We start from the raw sequence: 26,650 nt of genomic DNA, 5'->3' as shown, positions 1-26,650 counted from the left end.
GAGAACGAGCACTTTGCGCAAGCGTGGCTGCGGTCGAGCTACGAGCCGCTGCCGCCGGCCGACAACAGCGCGTGCGACGCCGCCGAGCTGTACCGCCAGTACCTCGCCTGCTGCTCCAAGCTGCAGAGGAAGGGCGTCATTGCGCCCGCGCACTTCCCGAGACTCGTCAGGTAAATGTTCATAAAGGTAAATAAAGTAGGTGAGAAGTACCGACAACAGCGCGTGCGACGCCGCCGAGCTGTACCGCCAGTACCTCGCCTGCTGCTCCAAGCTGCAGAGGAAGGGCGTCATTGCGCCCGCGCACTTCCCGAGACTCGTCAGGTAAATGTTCATAAAGGTAAATAAAGTAGGTGAGAAGTACCGACAACAGCGCGTGCGACGCCGCCGAGCTGTACCGCCAGTACCTCGCCTGCTGCTCCAAGCTGCAGAGGAAGGGCGTCATTGCGCCCGCGCACTTCCCGAGACTCGTCAGGTAAATGTTCATAAAGGTAAATAAAGTAGGTGAGAAGTACCGACAACAGCGCGTGCGACGCCGCCGAGCTGTACCGCCAGTACCTCGCCTGCTGCTCCAAGCTGCAGAGGAAGGGCGTCATTGCGCCCGCGCACTTCCCGAGACTCGTCAGGTAAATGTTCATAAAGGTAAATAAAGTAGGTGAGAAGTACCGACAACAGCGCGTGCGACGCCGCCGAGCTGTACCGCCAGTACCTCGCCTGCTGCTCCAAGCTGCAGAGGAAGGGCGTCATTGCGCCCGCGCACTTCCCGAGACTCGTCAGGTAAATGTTCATAAAGGTAAATAAAGTAGGTGAGAAGTACCGACAACAGCGCGTGCGACGCCGCCGAGCTGTACCGCCAGTACCTCGCCTGCTGCTTCAAGCTGCAGAGGAAGGGCGTCATTGCGCCCGCGCACTTCCCGAGACTCGTCAGGTAAATGTTCATAAAGGTAAATAAAGTAGGTGAGAAGTACCGACAACAGCGCGTGCGACGCCGCCGAGCTGTACCGCCAGTACCTCGCCTGCTGCTCCAAGCTGCAGAGGAAGGGCGTCATTGCGCCCGCGCACTTCCCGAGACTCGTCAGGTAAATGTTCATAAAGGTAAATAAAGTAGGTGAGAAGTACCGACAACAGCGCGTGCGACGCCGCCGAGCTGTACCGCCAGTACCTCGCCTGCTGCTCCAAGCTGCAGAGGAAGGGCGTCATTGCGCCCGCGCACTTCCCGAGACTCGTCAGGTAAATGTTCATAAAGGTAATTAAAGTGAGAAGTTCGGGAGATATTCTGGTAACCGAATCTATAGCGACTATTGTACACATAGAGAAAGGCAATTGTTGCCGTTTGCTGGTGGAAGGATATATTTTATCCGCCTGGATAATGACCAACGTACACAAGGTGTTAAAACCCGCCATAGTGGGCGACGTGTGTCGCATTCCGGGATCTGCCTGTGTATATCCGGTTCCAACAGGCCGGCATAATTGTGTCGACTGCCGAAGGGTAATCATCTCTCGTCACTCGACATGCTATGGGACCCCACTCCACTTACCATCAGGTGCGGTGTGGTCACTATGTCGTGCAAATATCTATAAAAAAATGTGGTTTGCTTAAATAATTTTCGTTATAATTTTGGCAACTCTTCAGGGATGCAACGTCTGTCGTTGATCGATATTATGTCTCTTCACTGCACTGCACTTTTCCACGCTTATAGTGCAGTAAGCTAAAAACAAAAATAAATCGATTATTAAGAAAAAATAGTCATCATCGTATTGATAAAATGTAATTTCGCTTCTAGGACGGTATTTGGCGGTACAGTCGGCCCGAATACAATCACTACGCCGGCGGGAGAGAGTCAACAGGTGTATATCGGGATCAGATCGAGAAATATACAGAATAGAACGCCGCCGCCTGCGGGTAAGTAAAATAGTGTTGGAACTGTAATTTAGATGTTATGAATGGAGTATGTTTATTGAGAGTGAACAGACATAACTCATGAATTTAATTTTTAAATAATAAATAAAACTAATTTGGTCTAAAATATAACAATCACTTCATAAAATATTCGTATATAACAATATTTTTGTCTTTTTTTTTTTCTGGTTATATGCCATTTTGTAAGGCAAGTCACGTCTGACAAAACGTTATTTGCGATAACTCAAATAAACCTTTTTTTTGGTTATGTCAGTCTATCGAGCATGAATTATTATGTTGTTATTGTTAGGAGTTACTACCCAACTTTAAAAAAGGAGGAGATTCTCAATTTGACGTATATATTTTTTGTCATATTATCAATGCGATATGGAATTAATGAGACGTCTTCAAGTAAGTATTTAAATTTTGACCAGAGTAGCACATTACCTTATACAGGAGGGTTAATATTGTTTTATATCGAAATGGTAACCAAAAAATATGACGTAATTGTTTGCAATATTATATTTTTGTTTATCAGGACCGTCATCCCCGATACTGAAAGCTCAGTTGACGAACAAACCATCTGTAGAAGTGAAACCGCCAGTCTCGCAAGCGCAGGTAATGTGTTTTACTGCTTAGTTTCTACGTATTTAATAAATGGGGAATTGGTAAATAAGTATGTGTGATTATAAAATATTTTGGATTTAATGTATTATTGTTCGAATATAAAAATATTGGTATTGATTGATGATTCATTTTTGAGCAGCCAGAAAGCGACCCATGAGTCTTTCCTTAGCCGGTAATCATGACGTCAATTTATAATTGAATGATAAAAAATTGTGTAAATTCTGGGTCGGCCAATGTTAATACGAGTTTCCAATTTTAGTCGGTGCATCAGGCGTCGTCTGCGCCTGCGCATCCGCAGTTGTCGCAGGCTCTGGAGGCGGGTAGTGGGGGTGGCGCGGGGGTGGGGGGTGTCCCGGGGGTGTCGGGGGCGGCGGGGGGCAACAACACGTCCCTCATCAAGCACCTACTGGCGCACAAAGTAAGCCCCGCCCCGCACGCGCAAGTAAGTGCACACTAACTCACTAACATATAGTATTTACAATTATCGACTCTATGACGATGTCTCATGCTGTATTATTGAACGCCACGAAACACATGCCTTATGGTTAATGATTTCTCGTGGGATTACGTAATATTATAAAAGTAAAAAATATTCAATGTATTGTTAAATTTATAAATAACTAACAGTCAAAAGAATATAGCATGAAGATGTTTACAGTATTTTAATTCCAATAAAGACGTTAAAATTAGCATATTTAAAATATGATTTCTTTCGACAAAGTCTCAAGAGTTTGAAAAAGAATAATAATAAGGCATCGTCTGTATTTTACTTTTCCTCATTGTTGGTATTGTATGGTATATTTTGAAAGTGTGTTTTATAGGCCATATTTAATTTTTGTTTCATTTATTTTTATTTTCATTACAATATCAGTATAAATGAAAGGCAGGTCGCAACAGAGTCGAGAAGTTTCGAGGTATAGAGTTGAGAAAGTTTAAATTTAACAAATGCATGGTTGATTGGAATATTAAACTGTATTTCGTAACGTATTGAAGCATGCGTTGTTTATTAAAAAAAAAAAGATTTTGTTAAATTATGCCAGTAGAAGCGGCATGTGTAAAGTAAATTAGAAAACTAACACATAACGTTAAATAACTCGTTTGATATAGCATGCACAGTTGTGAGCTTTTTGAGTGCATGAATTTATTGAAAAAATATTGACGTGAAAAAAATAAAAGTTAAAAGATAGACAAGATAAGAAGATATATAACAGATGGGGCTTTCTAGAAAAAAGTGTTTTTTTCGTTTTTCTCAATTTTTGTTAATTTTCTTTGGATATTATTTTAGGCTATTTTATTTAATCCTTCCTTATATGATACATAGATTTAGAGTAAATTTTAATAATTCCGAAAAAGTATATTATTAAGTTAAAAAACAATATTTTCGAAATAAATTATAATCCGAACGATCCTATACTGTTACTCCTATAATATTTTCATTTAAAATAGGTCGCTCAACGACAGCAAAATCAACACAGAGGCCCGGCGCCACCCAGCACGGTCGTGGTACCGTCAAATCAGGTAAACAATTTTTTTTTATTATTAATAATAATATCAGCGCCGTCTTATATAGGGTCATTTTGTAACCCTAGACTTAAATTTAACTGCGAGAAAGTCATCTTGAAAGAAGCAGTTTACTATAAGTTACTTTAACCTAAGGTCAAAAACAAAAAAGTAAAATTTTCAAACAAAATAAATATTCAAATAGTCATTTTATTTTTACACACCCTTTTGCCACTACTACTATACTAGAATTCGTCGGAGCGGCAACATCGCACACAGTCATTGATAATATTATGCTCACGCAACGAACAAGTGATGCACACTCGGAGCGCAAGGGTAGTTCGTCGCACCGCGCGCCGCGCCGCAACCGAACAGCTGATGTCGGCGCTTTAACTACCTAGGGTTTTGTGTCGTGCCACATCACTCAATCAACAATTAGACCAGCAGCGACGACGCTACGCCGACGTTACAAAAAGACACATACCTAAACATCATTATCATCATCAGCCACATAAAGTCCACTGTTGAACATAGGCCTCCCCTAAAGATTTCCAGACCGACCTGTCGAAAGCTGCCTGCATCCAAAGTGTTCCCGCTTATCTAGTCGTCTGTCCACCTTGCAGGTGGACATCCAACGCCAACATAAACATCACGCACTAATCATCACATTTCATTAGAACAATATTTTCTATGCTCAAACTATCATCATAAGCAAACGAAACTAATCAAACAACCACAACTGCATAAGTTAGGTACACATAACACATGATTTCTGTAATTTTAAAGTGGTTTCAATCTTTTAAATCAAAACACACACATTCTAATGTCGGTAGTTCATCCATTTTAGTAGATAAGTAGGTATAATAAAGACGTTCAACGGTTAGATTTATAACACTCATAACAATAAAATATCATTCTGCAAGTCTGGCAATTCACACGAACAATTAATAACGAAGTTACAATCTTGATAATAATTAGGTAATGTGATAGTTTGAGGTAAAAATGTCGAGCGACGGGATGCGTCACGGCGCGGCGCGGCGTCCCAATAGGTATCTTAACATGTTTTCAAAATAGTAAATGCGTTTACCAATACCTAATGATGATTTGTAGATTGCTTGTTCCTTTAAAAGTTGTTTCATACTTCAAAGTATTTTTAATACAGTTAATTTGTAACTACCTCGGTGCCGCAGTTGTTGTACGGATGCTTTGCTAAGGTCACGGGATCGAATCCCGGGTAGGACAAAATGATATTGGATTTTTTCATTCAGTACTTACCTATCGCAAATTCATAAATCCACATTAAAATCGTAATGACAGCCTCCGACAGAAACATAATCAATACATTGTGATTAGTTCAGTTTCGCGTACGCGTCAACGATGCAACTTCGCGATCGTAAAATATTCAAAATGACAAAAAATATTTCTAAAAATAGACTCTATTTTATGCGTGTTAAGGTCGCATTTAGGGGCCACTTTAAATTTCTTTGTGCCTGACCGACCAACACGCGACACACGAGTTTAGCGAATTCCACAAAGTAGCGGCAAGGGTCAAGTAGTGTTGCCTGATGTCCCGATTTGCGCGGGACGTCCCGATTTTCAGAGTTCTGGGGACGTGACCCGTTTTGCACCAATAAAATTATTAAAACCATTAAGTATTATGAAAAAATAAACTACGTATTCAACGCAACAATGCAATCAAAATAGCACGTATCATCTGACTAGCGCTGAAGGTACAGTTTTGTTTTATTCTCTTGCTTAGAGATGCGACTACCCGGCGATCTGTGCTTTGATGTTAAAACAGAAATCCAAATTAAAACGCAACTTTAGCATGACTTGCAGTGGTATTTTTTGTAAAACGAAATACATAAAACATAAATTTAAAAAAAATACTTGCTTTTTTATGTCCCGATCTACAACAGTAAATCTCGATTTGTTTTACCTTCTTGATTTTAAACAAATTGACCCTGGCAACACTAGTCTGGAGGTACACGATATTTGACGAGCCAGAGTTTTACAACTAACACGTGCCCTCGCTGTGTTACCAAACTTTTTTTTTATTATTACCTTATTGTGCAATATCTTGTTTTTTTTATACCCTGTATGCCTATTGAAAATGAATGACTGAATCCAAAATCTTTATTATACTTTATTACTTAGAATAATGTTTCAAAAATACCAAAATATTGCTGTGTATTATTTTAATTAGGTAGACTTTTCATTAATCATTTCATCATAAATCATTACTTATTTTATTTTGTAATACAATTGTGTGTTAAATCTGTTAGAACATCATGTTTAAAAAAAATCTAATATCAGAATTTTTGAAATGCTGTGTCGTTTTAGCAAGCTTTTTGGTAAAAAAGTTTATACTGACAACACTGCGAGTTTAGGCGAGAAAGAGTACGACTATTGTATTGAATAATCGCGCGCTCTTCGGACTCGGTCAAAGACTCGGACGCATTGCCATAGTGTACCTATCTAGCAAAGAAATGGTACAGAAAGCATAATATGACGTTCGGTAATGTCTACGTAGTCTTCTTTTTAGATATTATGACAAACCGAAATATTAATGTTGGAATTAAAATAAATGTCGGAATATCATGTAGAATCTAAAAAAAATACGATACCAATAGATTTAAATCTTGTAACTTTAGTAATTATGTAGGTAACTTTTTTGGTAAGAAAACTATTTTATTAACGAAAATAACGTTTATAATTGACGAAATATTTTTTGTAGTAATTAATTATTGACTCAATGAACTGCTGCAACCAAGTCAGTGAACGTATTGGGAGTTCATTTGTGAGCTGACCTTCTGAACCCTATAGGTTCGGTAATAATATCATCAGCTGTGACGTAGTTCATTCACTTTAGTTGAGCGCGCTAAGAGACAGCGTGATCAAAAAACCATAAATCTAAAATCGGCATTATTGACGTAAATATTCGTTACTTATGAATAATTTTTTGCACGGTGTTAGCAGAGGTCACCACGAACCTGTGGTTTCATTTAGTAACGCAATGTCGAAATGACCCTGTATACTTGCCCACTTCTGAGCACGAGCCTCCTCTACTACTGAGAGGGATTAGGCCTTAGTCCACCACGCTGACCTAGTGTGGATTGGTAGACTTCACACACCTTCGAAATTCCTATAGAGAACTTTTCTGATGTGCAGGTTTCCTCACGATGTTTTCCTTCACCGTTAAAGCAAAAGATAAATTCACAAAGAATACACACATGATTTTTTAGAAAAGTCAGAGGTGTGTGCCCTTGGGATTTGAACCTGCGGACATTCGTCTGACAGTCCGTTCCACACCCAACTAGGCTTTCGCCGCTTTTTTATTGCCATTATTATAATCAGTTAATTTACATTTGGCTACGGAGTTTCTCGATAAATATTTTGTCAATTTTTTTAAAACATTTTTTTCATAATAAATGTTGATCTTTTTCTTATCTCACGTTCTCAATGACTTCGTTATAAAGATTGCTAGGAACTAATAGTGCAAGTAGTGATAGGGTCGGTTTGTTTATAGTAATTTTTTCCTGTTTTTTTTACTAAAGAGTATTTAAAATGTCTATCATTCTCTATAGCAGCAGGCTATGGACGTGGATCCGGAAACTCTGATCAAATGCACGACGATCACGCCCGGCGGTGTAGCGAGTAGCACGCCCGCTGTCCCAGAGAAGGTATTCAATAGTAGTATATCTGAAAATCGATTAAAATCGATTGAATCGATTAAAATCGATTGAATAGATTCCATAATATTTCAAATATAGTGCTTTCAAGTGCGTTATAGAGTGAAATATTATCTGGCTAGTTGATAACAAAAAGTTAAACTAAAATTTATTTATATTAATTAATTATCATTATGTAATGATAATAATATTATGTTGTTGCAGGCTACAAATCCCACCGAAGAGGTGATAGGTAAGTTTTGTGATTGATTCTTTAGAGATGTGTTGAACGAAGATTATTTATGTATTGTGGTATGTTACAGTCCCGAAAGAAGATCCGGTACAGATACAAATGGACGAACAGGCTCAGTTGACAATAGTAAGTACAGAAGTATTTGATTTTAAAAATAACCTAAAGCTAAACTTTTGTTTTTTATCTATAGTACCAAAGACCATAGTGTAATTAGATAGTTTTAGGGCTATTATTCATTTGTATATGATTGTGTTCTACAGAAAACAGCGCAAAATAAAATGCTCGCTGATCTACTGGAGAAAAAATCAAACCCACCAGTGCAAGTGGTACAGATGGCCCAGCAAATCAACGCGCCCACGATACAAATAACTGAGACGGGTCAAATAGTTCAAGTCAAAACAGACGCGACACCGATCATACAGATATCAGACTCCGGTCTAGTGACGCAAGGCAACCAGTATTTTCAAATAAAGAACGAGCAGGGACAACTCATTCAGATAAAGAACGAACAAGGTCAAATCATTCAGTTGAAGAGTGACCAACTGCCGCCACAGTTGATACAGTTCAAGAACGAACAGGGTCAGTTGGTTCAGATGAAGAACGAAGGGCCGTTGTTGCCGGCGTTGGTTCCGACGAAGAATGAGAAGGATCAGATGGTCGATACGGTTGTGACGGACCATTCGTATACAGAACCGCCTGCTAAGAAAGTGAAAGTGGAGGATAAGAGAGAGGTAGGACTTTCTCTTGTTACAAAAGTTTACATCAAATTGTTCACTAATTGCTTGCCATCAGATGCTTGTAAACACAAATTGCTCGTACCGGGTGTGTCTGAAGTTTATCATGTTTCACGTCACTACTATTTATTCTAACAATCCGTACTAAGCCAGCGTGGTGGACTAAGGCCTAATCCCTCTCAGTAGTAGAGGAAGCCCGTGCCCAGCAGTGGGACAGTATATAATACAGAGCTTATAATATTTATTTAATATTTATTCAGTGTTTTAAGAATGAGAGTACTTTTCTTATTTGTTTTTTTTATCCATTGAATGTATTTTTTTTTATTATATAGCTTATGTATGCTTTCTTGTTATGGTAATTCCGGCACATCCGATATGTTAGGCCTTAAGTTATTTCTACACTACTAACCCAATGTTAGGCTCAGGCTGGCTTCATATTACATGTAGTTGAATTACTAACAAACACACATATGAATTGAGAAGGAATGCATAGCTGTTTCAGTGCCTGTCGCCGCAAGAGGCCGTGTCCAAGACCGCTGCCAATCTGTACGCGGCGCTAGCGGCCTCCGCGGTACAAGACGAAGAGGATTTGGTAAGTTATATAAACCTTGTTAAATAATAAAAAAAAAAAAAAAATTCACGTCGAATTGATAACCTCCTCCTTTTTTTGAAGTCGGTTAAAAAGTGTGAAGTTATTGGTGTATGGGCCTCTCATATGTGAGAGTCTGCCTGGGTAGGTACCACCGTAATGTTTATTTCTGCCGCCAAGCAACTGTGTGTAGCCACGGTTGTGTTCCGGTTTGAAGGACATTGTAGCCAGTGTAACTACTGGACATAATAAGACCTAACATCTCGTGTCTCAGGATGGCGTGCGCAGTGGAATACCAAACAATACTTTGTAATTTTGGACGGGGTTTCTACTGTTTATGGGCGTTCGTACTGCTTACTATCAGGCGAACGACAAGCTAGTCTCGTCATTCAAAGCAATAAACAAAAAAAAAAAAAAAACATTTCGAAATTCGGAAAATGGTCCTTCGAGATGGATTTTAAAGGTTATTGTTACTTTTTTAATGCTTGAATCGTATACTAATTACTAACATCTTTTTCATGTCTGTCATTACTAGCGGCTCCATGGATTGATATTAGCCGGAGCTCTGCGTGCTAAGGTTTTCATAATGATATCTTTGTGTGTTTTAGTAGCTTGATGGGATAGTTATATAAGTGTTAAAGCTTTAGAAGTCTTCGGTATTTTCGGGAAAGCATAGTTTAAAATAGATTATCATGCCTAGATAGTGTTTTTATTTTTCAAATCCTAGATTTGCAAGTGTGAAAAAAAAATCTGTTTTTTTAAGGTAGTTTATTCGATATATGATAATGCAATGCTTAATATTGTTGCTTATTTTTAGGTACTATAAGGAAGATATTTATTTCTCATGTTAATACACGCAATATTTTCTTGCCAGAATGCTTTATTTTGTTAATTACGTTTTTGTCGCTATTTTGGACCTTGCGTTCCTTTACAATAAGGTTCGTTGCGGCCATATTGTTGAGTCATTAAAAAAAAGAAAAAAATTAATAAAAAGCGTCACCTTCACGTGTTGACAGATGCCACCGAAGCAAGATTCGGTGGAAGCAATACAGCCTTCAGTTTTAATGGCAGGTCCTGGCGACAACGCGTCTGTTATTTTACCAGAATCGATTTTGCAGGTCAGGATTAAAAAAAAATATTAAAAAGTTAAAAAAAATGCATGACAAAAGAATATTGCATTGGTTACGAATTTTTGTTTTTTTTTTTTAATTTTTTTATCGAACATTCGTAGAAGAATAACGCTTTTAGTTGCACCAATTTTCAATATATTTTTACGTGCTTAGAATTTAACTATTAATTTTTGAAAGGTTTTGCTGTCAAGGTAAGGCCTTACTATAGCTATAAAACAAGAGAACTATTGTAAAAGATTTGTTTAGTGTTGTGGAAGGGTTTTATACGCACTTTATATTTTTGAATAAAAGCCTTACGGAAGAATGTATTTCTTTTTATAAGAAACATGAATAATCATAAGTTAGGCCAACTATAAAAAAAAAATTAGTTGCATAGTTCGGGAGTATGGGTTTGGTTTGTTGGGCATTAGACAATTCCGAGTAATTCAAATGGACAAATTCGGACGAAAAATTCCTTAACAAGTCTAAGTTTTGAGGTCACATTAATTTCCGCCACTTATTTTTAACATCGTTATTGTTTCTCTATTTTGTTAAGGTACAACAAGCGGGAATACAAGTACAGCAACCAACGTTACAAGTACAACAGCCAACGTTACAAGTCCAACAACCTACTTTACAAGTCCAAGCCTCTGCAATCCAGGTATCATAACCCATTCATATTTTGAAACAATGCATTTTTTAGAAATTTAATACTTAAATATCGATTGTTGCTTTTTACATTTTTAATCAAAATGTAACGGCAATTCAATTGCATCTTTATGAGTAGATATTATGGTTCAATTACAGGTACAACAACCATTGCAAGTCCAACAGCCAATGTTACAAGTACAGCCCATGGATGTACAAAACATTATCGCTTCACAATCGGGACAGCTTATATTGCAAGGTAATAAATACATATCAGAATGTAGAGAATAATAGATAATAGAGAATAGAATAGCGTTTGGTACTGTATAGATAAAAACTTTTGGGTTGAAATAGGGGTAAATAATATGATAGTAATATCTCCTTATTACTAAAAGCTACTGAGAAGGAAACTAGGATGGACAACATTTTCCAGGTTTTTAAAGAATATAATTTATTTAATAATAGAGGTTACGAAATTGCTTATGTACTGTATTGTCCACTCAGCGTAAGGTAAGGTAAAGTATAAGTATTATAGTTAGTAGGTTAGTCTTAAATAACGATTATTGTTTGCAGAGAAGACAATAGCTACCCAGCCGACGCAGTATGTACAACAACCGATGCAGATTATTGCAACGCCGAGCACCTCTCAAGGTAATTGACATTATTAGGACTTTATATTATTGATCGGTCCCACGGAGAGTGGAACGGAGAGCGTTCAGCTATGCTATTCTGTAAGATCCCACAATAGAGGTAACTGAACAATTCGCAGTGAAATCTAAACTACAAGAGGAGAATGTAGGTGAAGCGAACTATATTCATACAAGCGTTATCACAAAGATCTTCCGAGATTTCGAAAACAGAGACGGCCTTTGGGAGAGGCGAACCGGGCAACCGCCAGAGGCCTCGCGCTTACAGGGCTACTTTGGAAGATCATTTTTATGATCTTATCGACGAAATTGTTAAAACTAGAGGTTTTTTTTGCTCCGCCCGAGGCCTCGCATCGTGTTTTTTGCTTTCGTCTGGAGCCTCGCGTTATTTAGGGCCGCCCCTGGTCGAAATATAGAATTGCACTAAAGATCTGATTTCCATTGTTATTTTTTTAAAATTTAAGACCCACACAGAACACAATCAAAACATATAATAATGACTATAGCTAGGGTTAGTACTTAATCTAGATTATACTCCAAAATTTGTGCCCAAGTCATTAATGTACAAACGAAGTGTAACCCCCTTATTCATAAACGTTTTTTATCTAACGACCGAGTAAGGCTGTGATAACAAGTCTGTTTCTCAGTGCTGGCGGCATGGCAGTCTTCGCAGTGCGTAGACGTAGGACCGTTGTGATTGGCTAATATTGAAATACAACAATAATAACCAATCACACCGGCCCTATGTCTATTTCTTAGTGCCGTTGGGCACTGAGAAACAGGCTTGTTATCACAGCTTTACTCCGTCCTTAGATAAAAAACGTTTATGAATAAGTTGGTTAATATTTAATTGTAATAAGTATTGTACCCCTGGGAGAAATTTACGCATTTGTGTCGAGTTAAAGTAAAAAAAAAACCTACTGGATTTACTTTACAATTTGAATTTATTATTACCTTCACGCGATTTAAGTTTACTTGCGCGCGATGTTGCACCTGCCTTATTTTAGTTTCAAATACGCTCACTGGGGTTATTTTCATACAAAATTTACTTAAACTATTACGTTAAACGATATCGCAATACGTGCTATACAGATCGCGTTAACGACGATATTTATGATTACCATGTCATGGAATTTTACATCGCTCGCTGTGTAACCGATACCGAATATTATTGTTATAAGTTAATTTAGAAGTATTTTATTATAAATGTTCCGATTTCGTAAGGTTTATGTTTTTGTATAAATAATGTGTGGATTTTCTCTCTTAAGAACAACTAATGTATGCTTTTTTGGATAGGTTTGAGCTACATAGCGCAGAATTTGCCTGGTAATATGATGCAGAAAACTATAATAATAGTTCAAGGACCAACTGGCGGTGGACCCTTAACACTGACGGTATGTGCACACGATTACTAATTAATTATTTATTTTAATCATCATCATCTGATGCCTATATTTTTGTCCTTTGCTGGACATAGATAGGCATGCTCCTAATTATTTTTTTTATATATACACCATGGTTCAAGAGAAAGCACATTTTATTGTGTTTTTTTCTTGTTTATTTTTTTATAGACTGTTTTATTTTGACTCATGCCTTTTTTAAGTTTGTCCATTTCTAGGATTTTATCTGATATGGATTTTTATATTTCAGGTATCCAATATAATTTGTATTCTTTTTTTATTTTAAAAATCCAGTCACAGCTGTTACAATCATTTGTGTACAATGATTTATTATATGTATATATTCATATTATATGTTATTGTTATATGTATGTATGTCAACGTAAATGTATTTACGGTTATGTAGGATATTGATTGACAATTGAAATGAAAACATCGATTGTTTCACAATAATTTTGGTATCAAAAGGTGAACAACCCAGGCGGGCTGGATGAGGCGACGTTAAACAGTCTTATTGCTCAGGCAACAGAGGCGATAACGCAACAGCAAATTATACAGGTTAAGATTACCCTGCATATGCGAATTTATGCACTCACTCGCTTCTACTAATTTTCATTCACTCTGATATTAACCGATCTTTTGAACCATTCACTCATTCGCCTACAATAATATATTCGCGCGGTTATTAACTTCACAGCTACTTTCGGCTTAATCTAATACAGCTTGAAAATTAATAGGCAATAATTGGCTTTAAGATCGCTTGTAAATAATATTTCATTCGTTCATTCATTCGGTAATTCAACAGATTAGATAAAATAATATATAAAAAAATAACGCATACAAATGTGCTTATGCATTTTTACTTTGGAATATTAAGGAAACATTTTAAAATATAATTATTGTACCGAAATTTCATTTTATCTTTATCTTTTTCTGGGTATCTATCTTGGTATTCTTTTACTAACCCTTTTTTTCCTTTTCTAATACATTTTTATTAGAACTGTAAGATATTAGAAATTGTTGGTCTCTTATTATTTTTTATACAAAAATTAAGAGGCCAGCAATTTAAAATGTGATTAATAAAATTAACCAAACATGAGATAGATAAATTAGCTATTTTAGCAGGGATGGGTTGTGTATATAAATACATGTTGTGTTGTGATGTCATGTTATGAGTATAGAGAGGGATAATTGCGTGTTAAATTTTTTAAGTACTTGATAGTTGATTTAAATATAAGTTATAATTTTCTTACGTCATATTTGCTTAATTATTGCTGTACCGTTTTGTTTAGCGGCTAATCTATAATATCGTCATGAATTGCGGTTAGAAAAGTGGTGCGTGTCTGAAAAAATGACCCAAAATCATACAAATGTTTCTGAATGAATCTTAAAAAAACATACAAATGTTTGCGCGCATATGTCACACGTGTTAAAATGAGCGCTAGTGAGTTGGGCGATACTCATTTTTTCACACGAATGTTTTACAAAAATGGCCACATGCTCTTAGCCTTTATTTATACACGTGAGTGTTGCGGACCGCCGCATGCCTGTAAAGTATTAATGCTTGAATAGGGAAACACGATTATTGTGTGAAGAGCTGCAAGGGTATCTTATACTTTATAGGGCTGTAGTTACATCGATTCATCCCGTTGATATGAAATTTGTGATTATTTGCAGCTATTATTATGGGTAGATCAAATTGTACTTACCGATAAGTGTAGGAAAGTCACTATTCAGTAATTAATAAAGATACTAGACGGTAAATATGGAAAAACATAGCAAGTACTTAGGTGTAATTTGAGTAGGAGAAAAAAGTCATGTAAAATGACAATATTACGATCGATTACTGAACCGTGCTGACTAGAAGAAACGCACGTTATTAATAAATATGTTATCGCTAGTAATTATTTATTAAAAATATATATTTTATATAAACAATTTAATATCACCTCCTTTGAAATGAAATATCTCAAAATATCCCCACGAAACACACGATATCACCGTGATTCACGCAAGTTTGCACGCACAGAACACCGGCGTGATACAATCGGCACAGAGGGTGATTGTAAGTCAGCCCGCGCTAGTGAGCACGTCGCAACCGATCGCTGTGGTCAAAACGGCCATTGCTCAGGTTCCCTCACTGAATATTAAGCACCGTACTTGCTTGTTTATATAGTGTAGAAAGGAGTGCTTAGACAAAAATAGCGATGTTTACTGCCGCCGCGCTGTTGGAAGAAAAATGAATGCTATTCTCAGTGTCACAAAATTTACTTTGCTACCAGGTTTAAAAATGCGCTCGATATAAAAGTCGAAATAGAAAATAAGTCACGAAACAATAAATAATGCTTGTTAATATTCAAAGACATAGTGGACTAGCGTTCATTTGTGGCTACCCGCAGTGGTGGTGTATATCGTTTATGACCGATTAGGCCTATAGTTATACGTATATTGTGCATGCTATGAGTAGGTTGTTTTATTTTACTGTAGTGCGATATAGAAGCTGATATCTGTAAAAAGCTGACAGCAGAATTTTACTTTGAGCAAAAACAATATGCCAAAATGAGGGCAACATTTATCTACTTTACTGATAACTAATTTTCACTTAAATGATAATGTTGTTCGTACGAATATTTGTTAGCATTATAGATATATAGATGTCAGCTTAAAACTGCCTTAGCAAGTTAAATTCAGTTTGGAACTTTCACTGACACTTTAATTTTGTGTCTGAACACATTCAACAAAATGATAGCATGAGTTTTTCTGTTTTATACTAAATTGTTTTTAGGTTCGTTGCTGGATAAACGGGGTATTTAATGTTTAGTTTTGTTTTTTTTTTTTTTTTATTTATTTCAAAGGAATATAAATTCTTTGACAAGTGCATGTTACAAAAATTATAATTGGAAACAAAAACTTTTTCTGTTAGTATGTTTTTATGTGTATATAATCACATATATGTGATTTAAGTTTATTATTTACCAGTACATTTTAATGTATTTAACGTACGGTGTACAGTAATCCAAATTGTCTTTGTGTATAGTCTGGTTGTGGGATCTAATTGATTGCTTGTATGGTACATTTTATGCTTTAAAAATATTGACAAATGTGATTTTACTGTATTGAAATGTAGTAAATTCACATTTATTTCCAAGATTAATATGTAGAATAAATGTGTCTAATTTTTATCGAAAATATATTAATCATTAATTCCTACCTACAGAATACGCCGCAGATAACGCCAAGTCAGCAACCAATAATAACAACGCAACCGCAGCCGCACAAAGCGCAACTTGTCAACCAACCGCAAGCCCAACAAATTGTCGTCCAAAAACAACCGCCAACACTCATTAGTACGTCGTCTAGCAACCAACTGATGCAGAGCACCCCGCAGTTAATACAAAGCACACCGCAACTAATACAAGGAAATCAACAAATATTGCAGTCAAATCAACAATTGTTACAGACGACTCCGCCCTTGTTACAGTCAAATCAGCCACTATTACAGGGTAATCAACAGCTGTTACAGGCTAATCAACAGTTGATACAGGGTAGCCAGCAACTGATACAAGGTAGCCAGCAAATTATCGCCGTGTCGAACAACCAGCAGATAATAATGAATGCGCCGTTGAAGCAGAACGTTCATAGAGTTGTGCAGCCGCCGAGGAGTCAGACCCCTGTTGCTGCAAGTACGGTCAGCCAAGCGTCGGTGGCTCAGAGTGAACCCAAAAACACTGTCATACAGAGTATAGCGGTAAGTTTCTTGTTTTTCTAATTAACAGTCATATACTTTCAGGATGACTAAGCAAATTTCGTAATGTTTATAGTTTCCTGCAATATGACGGTATGAATTAATGTCGTCGTTTCTAAATAAAAGTACGACTAAGAGACTACGGAAAAGGGTTTTTCAAGTTTCATTAACATAATACATCCATTAACTGTATTGGAACAAACTATTATAATTCTGGTGATGTTCTTTACAAAAATAACGTCACTCTCCTATCTCAAAAAGGTATGCCAAGGTATATCAGGCGCATTCATTGTAGACTAGCAATGTTTCCATTTCATGCTAGAGGGTATACATTAAAATGACTTTCAACCATACTCTCATAAAGCGAATGTTTGTAGAAAACTCAACCGGTGTTGCGTCAAGTGATCACACGCCAGCCGGTGATGGTTGGCAACACAAAGATCGGTGATAAGGAACTGGTCGTCACTCAGCCGACCGCTGGACCAGAGGTCAATTTGCAACCACGGCATTTAATTAAATACGTTGACTGCGGCCCACACACTTGATGTGTTTCTAAGCGCGCAATAACACGCCATGCGTGTTGGAAAAGTCCCTACAAGGGTGCTGGAACACACACCTAGTGTGTCCAAACGCGGGCAAACACATACGGCGTGTTTTGTGTCGCTCATGCGAAAACATCTGTTGTGTGAGCGCATGCCTGTAGCGCTCGTTTTGACACGCTCGGTGTGTGAACGTGTTCTTACGTACGAGTTCTGCGCGACAACACGCCTGGCGTCTCGCTACCTGGTAGATTTATTGTTTGGCGCCGTAATCAACTACTATGAATTATTCAACAGTTACAAAAGGGACTATAATTAAATACCGTGATTATTATCGCATATAATCCATATACTATAGATGCTATATAGCTTAGTTTGTTAGACGTCATATTAATAAATTAGAATATGTTATTGCACGTATGTAATTGTCTAATAAAATGCACAAATATTCACATTACGTGTACCTTGCGGCTCCGCTTGCGTTAGTCCTTTTCCGGGATAAAAAACCTATAAGTTAATCTAATTCATGGTCTACATGCATGTAAAATTTTACCTACATCCGTTCATAAGTTTCTTTTTAATTCTGAGAAACATCTTCACATCTTTAGTATTTACATTACTTAGTTATTTGTAAGATTCCTTCATCTAAATGATTCGTAGTGGGCACAATGTTTAAAATATAGAAAACATGATTAACAGCTATTTTCAATAAAAGATCCTGATAGCTTTGTTCGATCTATCTGAAAAATGCACCAATCAGAACAGTTTTTTTGACATGCTTACTAATGAGTTATTTGGATTGGTTCCTTCTCGGAATTAGATTGAAGATTGAGATTGGAATCGTTTATTGAAAACGACAGTACGATGGTGCGAAATTAATAACACTGGTAATAATGGATAATTTGCTTATGCATTATGCATGCAATCACCAACATAACTTCGCAAGCTAAAAAAATGCCGACACCAATTTCACTAGTATTTTTAGTACCTATTACTATTAAAATATTGTAACAAATGTGGAAGCTTTATATAGCACCAAACCTTAGTACTGCGTATAAAACTAAGAAGGCGACAAAGAGGCTAAAAATTTGTGTTTTTTGCATTATTCTAAATTGAGTTATAATTGAAACCACATAAGGTTATAATGTTTCAATCGTCGAAATTAGTCTCTTCGACGCCCCAAATAAATAGCACATACCGCTTCCAATATTTAGCATGTATTGTATATCTCTATATGTATTCTTATATTTTTTATCAATTGTTTATTGTAACTATTCCAGAAGCCACCGACGCCAAAGCCTCCAAAGCCGACGGTGACGCCGCCGCCGCAGATGTCACAAACTCCTACGCCGACGCCTGCGCAAGCGCCGGCGCACGATGACACTCCCTGGATATGTCACTGGAGGGGATGCGGCAAGTATGTACTTATTATTGGTTAAACAATTCATAAAATTGTGGTCCAATATTATGTTATTTTGTGTAGAATTAAAATAAAATTAATTTGTGGAATAAATTGATGTATAGAGCACACTGTTTTAATGAAATAATAAAATGCACAAATATTGACATTACGTGTACCTTGAAGTGCAAAAGTCGCTTGTCGAAAGGTAGTCACAAAATCTCGGTAAAATGGTTTAATAATTCCATAAAATAAATATTGCGACGCTATATATCGTACAAGTTCTGACTTTAGGTAGGGGAAGGGATGGGATAGCTGGTCATTAAGGGCCCCAAATCCTAGGTAAGGCTCTAATAGTTCTAGGGTATGCCGCAAACTCCGAGCAATAATGGGTACCCGAATAGCTACGACCGATCTTGCGTCGTACAACAGATGCAATGAGAATTGTTCGCAGGTCGTTCAACAACGCGAGTGAGGTGTGGTCCCACTGCGCGCGGCGGCACGCGCCGGGCGGCGCGGGCGGCGAGGCGCCGTGCCTGTGGCTCGACTGCGACCGCGTGCCCAGGCGCACCTTCGCGCTGCTCAACCACCTCTCCGACAAGCACTGCACGCCGCAGGTACCACACTCCCACTTGTCCATAGATATACCATTACGAGGTAATACTATGTGGCGGCAGGTTATTTGATATAATAGGCATCGTCAGGCTTGTTGAAAAAATATCGATTATTATTGTAGATCGAGTTATTATCGATCCCAAAAAAATGGATAGCTATGAAACGTAAGGCTATTTATTATCGATATATTATTACATTATGTTTTCAACACGATCATTTCATAAAAAAAAATATTTTATCTTTGGCACATTCAAATTAAAACGACACTAATTATTTAAATAAAAAAAAATATTCCAACCAGGCGCTAAAAGCGATCCACAACTCGCGGCGTCGCGCGGCGCCGGACACGGAGGGCAACAAGCCCGTGTCGCTGGGGTACCCGCCCAACGCGGCGCTGGCGGCGCTCAACAAACACGCCGCCGACATGTTCAACCCGCGGGAGCTCATGGTAAGTTGTGTACGTGTTGCATAACATTTCGTATAATATAATTAGGCGGTCTCGTTATTCGCGGATTCCTTATACGCGGTTTTGTTGTACGCGTTTACAAGATTTGTAGAAAATTAAAGACAAACGATCCCGATTGAAGCATTCGAAATCACTAATAAAAATCACTGAAGAATTTAATATGCATTATAAATAATAATTTTATATGATTTTGATATTTCATTATATGATTTTCACGTAGTGATCTAATGAAAAAAATGTTCTGCAATGGAATTAATATTGTTTACATATAACTGTTTAGTGCGTACTATCTAGTGCCGTAGTTTTGTTTGTTGGCTTTTGGTTTCACTCATAATGCCATTTTATTTAATGCTTCATTATTCGGGGCTTGTGTTGGGATAAATCGCGTTGTTCGGGGGATATGCGGCAATATTTTTTATTTTATAATTTTAACCGCAATGTCTTGTGTTTTATTTTAAATGCTAATATCCGGTATATACGGTGTTTGCGGACGAAGGACCTGTTTATTCACTGTTTGATCCTCGTCCTAAATATAAAATATACGATTTCATTCTTTCGGGAATTTTAGTACCCATGTATTATTTGCCTTCCTAAGCCATTTAAAAATCGGAGTGTAGACGGATCATACTACACATATTAATGCGTAATGAGCTTTAAGATAGGTCAAACAAGTAGGTAGCATAAGGCTACCCACACGTTGGGAGACTTATAGAGAAAAAATATCTTTTTTTCCTATAAGTCTCCCACCGTGTGGTTACCTAATAATAAAAAATAATAATATTGGGTAGGTACTGGGTATTTTTTTTAATTATTTTTTTACATGTACTTCTTTAAAATTACGTGCAAGCATGAACTTCTGTACTTTAAATTGGCCCCTGGAACACACGTACCTACTGTATAGGAAATAAATAAAAAGATAAAAAGTATCAAGGTGATGAATAAACAAAAACATAATATCTATAATGGTTTTTCGTTTATAAGTTAGTAAGAATAAATGAACCCAAAAGTAACTTGTAATAATAATACATTTTGAGTTAAGATTAATATATTTAAATATATCATAATTTATAGATATTTAGAATATATAGATATTTTGCCTGACTTGCCATTGAGTAAAATAACAGCTAACATTTTTATTAGCTTTTAACATTTTGACCATACATATTACCAAAAATTACCTGCCGTATACACTAAAACAATTCTTGTGCATATTGTCTTGGCCTTGAAGAGTTCAATAATCGCAAATTTGCACATTATAGATTTTTTGTCAAGCGATAATTATTTCTGACTGGTAGGATTATTATCATGCTTGCTGAATCTATCTTGCTTAATCGAATTTGTTCACACTTAAGAAAATGTCAGGTCACGCATAAAGTATTTACAGAAACAAATTCGTAACAACACTGTCTTGTCTTGTATAGATAGTATCGCAACTTCATTTCCGTAATAGTTTATCGATACAAATATGATGAATATCGATTATAGCTCAAGCCGCATTTAGATTTTTAAGTATAACCACGAATATAATATTTGCTTTTTAATTTGTTATATCGATTTGGAAATCGATACTTCAATATCGATTAACGCAAGCTTGACTAGAAATCTGTAAGGTGCATAGTCGATTGCTGAGTGTGTCACTAACGTGTGTTTGTGCGCGCAGCACAGGGCAGAAAAGAGTCGCACGCCGGAACAATTGGTGAGATATCGCACACACATAACCGTTAACACGCTTGTGTATATGTTTTTTTTTTGTTTGTACGTTTTTAGTATTGGTCACATGGTACGAGTATGTGGACTTGTCAATGCAATTTTAAATCGATTGAATGTATAATCGATAAGTAATGGCATTCGATTTGTTAATAATCGTTTGAATTATACGTTACAGTCCTATCGCATTATGATATAAAGCATTTAAATCCTTGCTAACATTGTACGTTCATCTCTATATCAAAGTGATCGATCGACTTGAAATGAGATAAGGACGTTTATCATTTACTTTAACTTTACCCTGTCCCACGAACTCGATAGTTAACTATGCCAGTTGTCTAGTCAGTTCAGCAACTCGTACTGTGCAACCAACCATTCAATTATCCCGCTTTCCTTCTTTTTTTGATTGATTGATTGCTTTGATTGTCTTATATTATTTAAAAGACATGATTGCATATACATGATTAGGATTACATAGTTAGTACATATTGGATAAATTATTCACTCTGTAATAATATATTAAGTTAAATGGCGTCAAAATATTTTTTTATAATTATGTGATTGGTTAAGTTGCACGTGGCAACATTAAGTAACAGGAAAAACAAACTTTGTGTTATAAGAAAAAGTTTTGCTGTTTTTTGTACCACCAATAACATTGCTTCTATAATAAACAATTCGGTTTTCCTCATCGTCTCTGTACTGCTTTTTTTCGTTCCCCTTTTTCCATCATAGATTATATCCTTTTCATCACATTTTTAACCTGATTGTCGATGTTTGTCTGGAATGCTATGCTTTTTGTATCATTTCTTATATGTTCGCTTTTAAGTACTTTACCAGTTTGTGTTTATTGTTGGGTGTTGTTTCACTTAAATGTTATTTTTGTTAAATAAGCGCATGAAGGTTAGTTTTTTTAAAATTATATGTTAAATTATTTACAATAGATAATAAAAATGTATATATTGCAGTATAAAAGTTAAAACATAATAACATCTTTTATAGGTAATACATAGGATTTATATAACAGAATTGTACGAATCTGTTTAAATGCGAGTTTCTTAAAAAGGCCAAACTTTAGGACGTACGGTGCTATATTCATTATTTCTATATTTAGTTCAATTAATGAATTAAACGTTATTAGGATTTGAATAACTATAAGTGTTTTTTTCGTATCTTTAATTTGTTTGCTTTTTTGATACACTAGTTAAAATGATAATCCACTTGTTTCCATCACGAATTATTTTATTTTATTGCATGAGTTTTAACTTGTTTTTTTTGTTAATTCCAACAATCAAAGAGTGGTATTGAAATTTATATCAAGAGTACTGTCAGCAAAAAAAATATTTTAATATTCCTTTTTTTTTCAATATCAGCGAAGGATTTCAAACTTAATTTCCAATACCTTTCTTTGTTTGAATGTTACCATTATGTCTAGCTGTATGATATGTTTAAATTAAATGCCTATACAGAAATAAGAAATGATGCAAGCTTTATTTAACAGGATGAAAACGAAGGCCCTGTAACGAAAAGTATAAGATTGACGGCAGCGCTGATCCTTAGGAATATGGTCATATACTCTAATACTGGGCGAAGGTAAGTTTAGCATAAAAAATCGGTTCACTCAGTCCAAAGTTCTGAGGCAACACACAAAAAAAATACCTTTGGATTGAAAACCTCCTCCTTTTTTTTTAAGGTTAAAATAGATAGTTTCTTATTATAATTAATTTTATAAAATAAATTAAATTATAGTTACTTGAGTAGCAAGCTGAGGTCTACCTAGTCAGAATAATACCTAATTTTATGATTTTATTTAAAGTTCCTTTATTATTTTGTAAACAGACAATTGCCCGGTGTCATTTTGGTGGTTAGGATCAACCTAGTCATCGTGAAAAACTTTTTTTTTAAATTTATTTTTAGAAAGATTTTTTTTGAAAAAAATAATGTCACTCAAATCTCTAGACTTTTTAAAATTTATGAAAAGTTATTCCCTCACTCCTATAAACGAGAAACAAGTAGCCTATAAAAATCTTTTTTTTTTCAGACAACTACGCTCTCACGAAGCGCACCTGTCGACGATAGCGTTAAGCAGCGTAGAAGCGTCTCGAACGATTGCGCAAGTGTTGTACGACATGGACCACATATGAGATTCGAACCCCGGGCATCGGCCCGACCATGGTTGACGACCACCAGCCCGGGAGGGGCAGCCCTCCTCCCATTAAATATATTTATAGTTGAAATGCCGCTCGAGCCAAGTGCCTCCTTCGAATGTGAATCAATCTTCGAGAATAACCCTTTTCCTGGGAGGAAAGTGAATGAATTACACCAACCTCTTCCCCTCTCCTCTTCATCCTAAATAATTTCTACAACACAAGAAAATTCTTTAGGGAATGTACTTATATCTTGACTATTATTTTATTAATTTTTTTGACTATACCTATCTGTTTTCGAGTATCTAAATGGTAATTTTGACATTGCGTTAATTAATTAAACCATATATGTAACTTTTCTTGAAAATACCATAAGTTATTCTATCAAAGGATGTAAAATACAAAAGTGTAAGTTTCGAACAAATAAATATTAAATATAAAATACGTGTCCTAAGGCCATTGGTAATGGCTAAACGAATACAAATCTGGCAACATCATATTTTCAGATAGAAACACTTACACACTCACCATATTGGCACTGAATTACTAAATGATCAAAAAATCAGAAAAGTAAGACCGGATTTTTTGGCGAAAATATATGTTATTTATGGATGGATTATTTTTGGCACAATGTTAGCCGAAGCAGATAATATGTGGTTTCATTTAGTAACGTAATGTATAAATGACCCTGTACAGAGGTATTTATAGGTTTTTCGGAAAACTTAAGTTTCTTAAAAGCTTTGATCTTGTCAATATCTATAATATATAGTTCTACCAATATATAGTTTAAATCCTATCTCGATGTTATATTTGATAGTAATTAGTGCATTTTGTTGAATGATTTCATAAATTTCGTTCTAATTTTGATATTGCCTCGTAACTCGAGTGTAAAAAATCTTTGTAAAATAAATTAAGCCATGTATTTGATAGGCAAGGAATGACTGAATGATGCGCAACATGTGACAAACTGTGTAAGACAACGTTGCACAACATGAATGTTATCATTAATGTTATAGATACATCAATTAGGCATAATTTTCACATTAATTCATAACGTGTTCCTGCAACGTTGCTCAACATGTTGCGCGTCATGTGTCGCGCCGTTTTGTTGTCAATGACACGAGGCATACACTTACTAACGATATAATAATAAGTGAAGGAGATATGCGAATCTATTTTGTTATAAGTGTAATTGTAATCGTCGGTACGTTCCTACTGACCTAAGGCTTAGCTATATTTAAATGCCTGTTTTAACTGCCTCCTAAATTTAAGGGACGCCCAATGTGAAGATGGTGCAACGTCGGAATATTTTCGACGTGTATCCGGTGTTATGGGTCACCAAAAACAAGGGAAGATAGAAAATTAGTTTAATAGGATAAATAATTTTTCAAATGAACTTTTATGACAATGAAACATATTTTTTTTATGCTGACGACATATTTAAATAGGGGTTTTGTTTGAATTTTCTGCCCGTGATGTAATTAAGAACTGAATAGGGCTTCGCGACACTAAGATTAGACAGACGTCAATTTATGATCTAGTAATGTTATTTATTTAAATTAAATGTACTTTAAAACCGCACTTTATTCGCTATAGCATAGAATATGTAATACAATACAAAAGTTGCACTGATTTTGAGGAATGCTGTCGTTTTCTTTGTTTTAGTTTGGTGAGGCCCTTATTATTGAATGAAAATTGTTTATTAGATAAATTTTCTTCATTTACCTGTAGAATACGATCTACTGCAACATAAATGAAATATTTCGATAAAATGAATATGACTACACTTTCAAGTGAAAGGGAAAATATTTTTATTATATAGATGTGTAAAAAACGTTTTTTTGCATTGAAATTCTCACTAACAAGGTGATATTACGTGCAGTGGCATAATGCCGTAAAATTATAGCGATTACAAAATTATGTCGTCTGGTTAATATTGTTATTCGATTGTTTCGATTTAAAATCATTGTATTATAAGTCTGAATCGATTTTTGATTTGTTTACCGCCGTTTTTATTATCGATCCAGTAAAGTTTCAATCCATTGTGAAAATCGACCAATCAGAAGTCTGTTTGACATTTATATGATATTGTTTACGTAATGATTTCTTATGTTTACGCGAATGTTGGACATCGAAATAATACTAGTTTCCGGATTTTTCGAGGTTTTTTTTTCCGGACGTTTCGAAGACGTTGCAGCCTTCATGCAAAATAAAACTAGTTTTTGGATTTTATCAGAGATTTTTATATTTTTTTCTGGACGTTTCGAAGACTGCAATCTTCATGGTCATGGTGTGAGGTGGAAATCGTCAGAAAAGTCAACGTTACAATATCCCATACATTTTATAATTATAAAAAAACCGCGATTAAATCCAAAAAAATGTTTTATGGCAATACTTACAAACGATTTATTGTAATTGGTTTATTTTTGGGATAGGATCGAATTAGATACGGATCTTTAATGAAAATGGCGGTTAGAGCTAAGTGTAAGTTAGATTTATTAATACTGAATGTATACATAAGTATTATTTTTTGTAATGTGATGCATACGGGATGTGTATAGAGTAGTTTCGGCGCGCAAGTCTGTAAACAAATTAGATGTAAGATGACTGGAATAAATGACTTGACATTTTGTTGTGTATTTTTATTACCTAATGGACTTCCAAGATTCTAGAATTGACTATTTTGTTTTTTTATTAATGCACTGCTAGCTTCTAGTACTTTGTTAAAAAGTAGGTATAGTTTACCGGTGGTATGTCCCTCATATGGGAGAATCCGCCTGAGTAGGTACCACCACAATGTATATTTCGGTCGCCAATCAGCAGTGTGTAGTCCATTTTGAAGGACATTGTAGCCAGTGTAACTACTGGGCATAATAAGATTTAACATCTCATGTCTCAGGATGGCGAGCGCAGTGGAATACCAAACAATGCTTTGTAATTCAAGGTGTTGGATGGTGTTT

General features: G+C 36.0%; 1 protein-coding gene across 11 annotated transcripts in view; it reads left to right on the top strand.

The window, feature by feature from the left end:
• The window catches only part of LOC115441397 (AT-rich interactive domain-containing protein 2), a 34,786-nt gene extending 8,465 nt beyond the window's left edge, over positions 1-26,321 (top strand). For 3 of the 11 annotated variants that reach the window (XM_037447657.1, XM_037447656.1, XM_037447653.1), the window contains exons 13-37: positions 1-170; positions 1,782-1,900; positions 2,436-2,515; positions 2,784-2,966; positions 3,971-4,042; positions 7,612-7,707; positions 7,921-7,948; positions 8,019-8,074; positions 8,209-8,679; positions 9,176-9,274; positions 10,288-10,389; positions 10,937-11,041; positions 11,188-11,287; positions 11,602-11,679; positions 12,972-13,069; positions 13,544-13,633; positions 15,105-15,206; positions 16,293-16,823; positions 17,198-17,308; positions 18,640-18,776; positions 19,213-19,375; positions 19,675-19,821; positions 21,500-21,535; positions 23,045-23,136; positions 23,585-26,321. In XM_037447657.1, coding sequence (XP_037303554.1) covers positions 1-170; positions 1,782-1,900; positions 2,436-2,515; positions 2,784-2,966; positions 3,971-4,042; positions 7,612-7,707; positions 7,921-7,948; positions 8,019-8,074; positions 8,209-8,679; positions 9,176-9,274; positions 10,288-10,389; positions 10,937-11,041; positions 11,188-11,287; positions 11,602-11,679; positions 12,972-13,069; positions 13,544-13,633; positions 15,105-15,206; positions 16,293-16,823; positions 17,198-17,308; positions 18,640-18,776; positions 19,213-19,375; positions 19,675-19,821; positions 21,500-21,535; positions 23,045-23,136; positions 23,585-23,687 — 3,369 coding nt within the window. In that variant the 3' untranslated portion in view covers positions 23,688-26,321. Of the gene's footprint in view, positions 171-1,781; positions 1,901-2,435; positions 2,516-2,783; positions 2,967-3,970; positions 4,043-7,611; positions 7,708-7,920; positions 7,949-8,018; positions 8,075-8,208; positions 8,680-9,175; positions 9,275-10,287; positions 10,390-10,936; positions 11,042-11,187; positions 11,288-11,601; positions 11,680-12,971; positions 13,070-13,543; positions 13,634-15,104; positions 15,207-16,292; positions 16,824-17,197; positions 17,309-18,639; positions 18,777-19,212; positions 19,376-19,674; positions 19,831-21,499; positions 21,536-23,044; positions 23,137-23,584 lie in introns of all 11 variants that reach the window. The other 8 variants (XM_037447654.1, XM_037447655.1, XM_037447662.1 and 5 more) reach the window with 8 other exon arrangements.
• The last annotated feature ends 329 nt before the right edge of the window (positions 26,322-26,650 follow it).

This window comes from Manduca sexta, chromosome 7 (genome assembly GCF_014839805.1).
Source record: "Manduca sexta isolate Smith_Timp_Sample1 chromosome 7, JHU_Msex_v1.0, whole genome shotgun sequence".
In the NCBI taxonomy this organism is placed as follows: domain Eukaryota; kingdom Metazoa; phylum Arthropoda; class Insecta; order Lepidoptera; family Sphingidae; genus Manduca; species Manduca sexta.
Note: the sequence above shows the minus strand (reverse complement) of the source record. Positions and strands in the feature narration are given on the sequence as shown.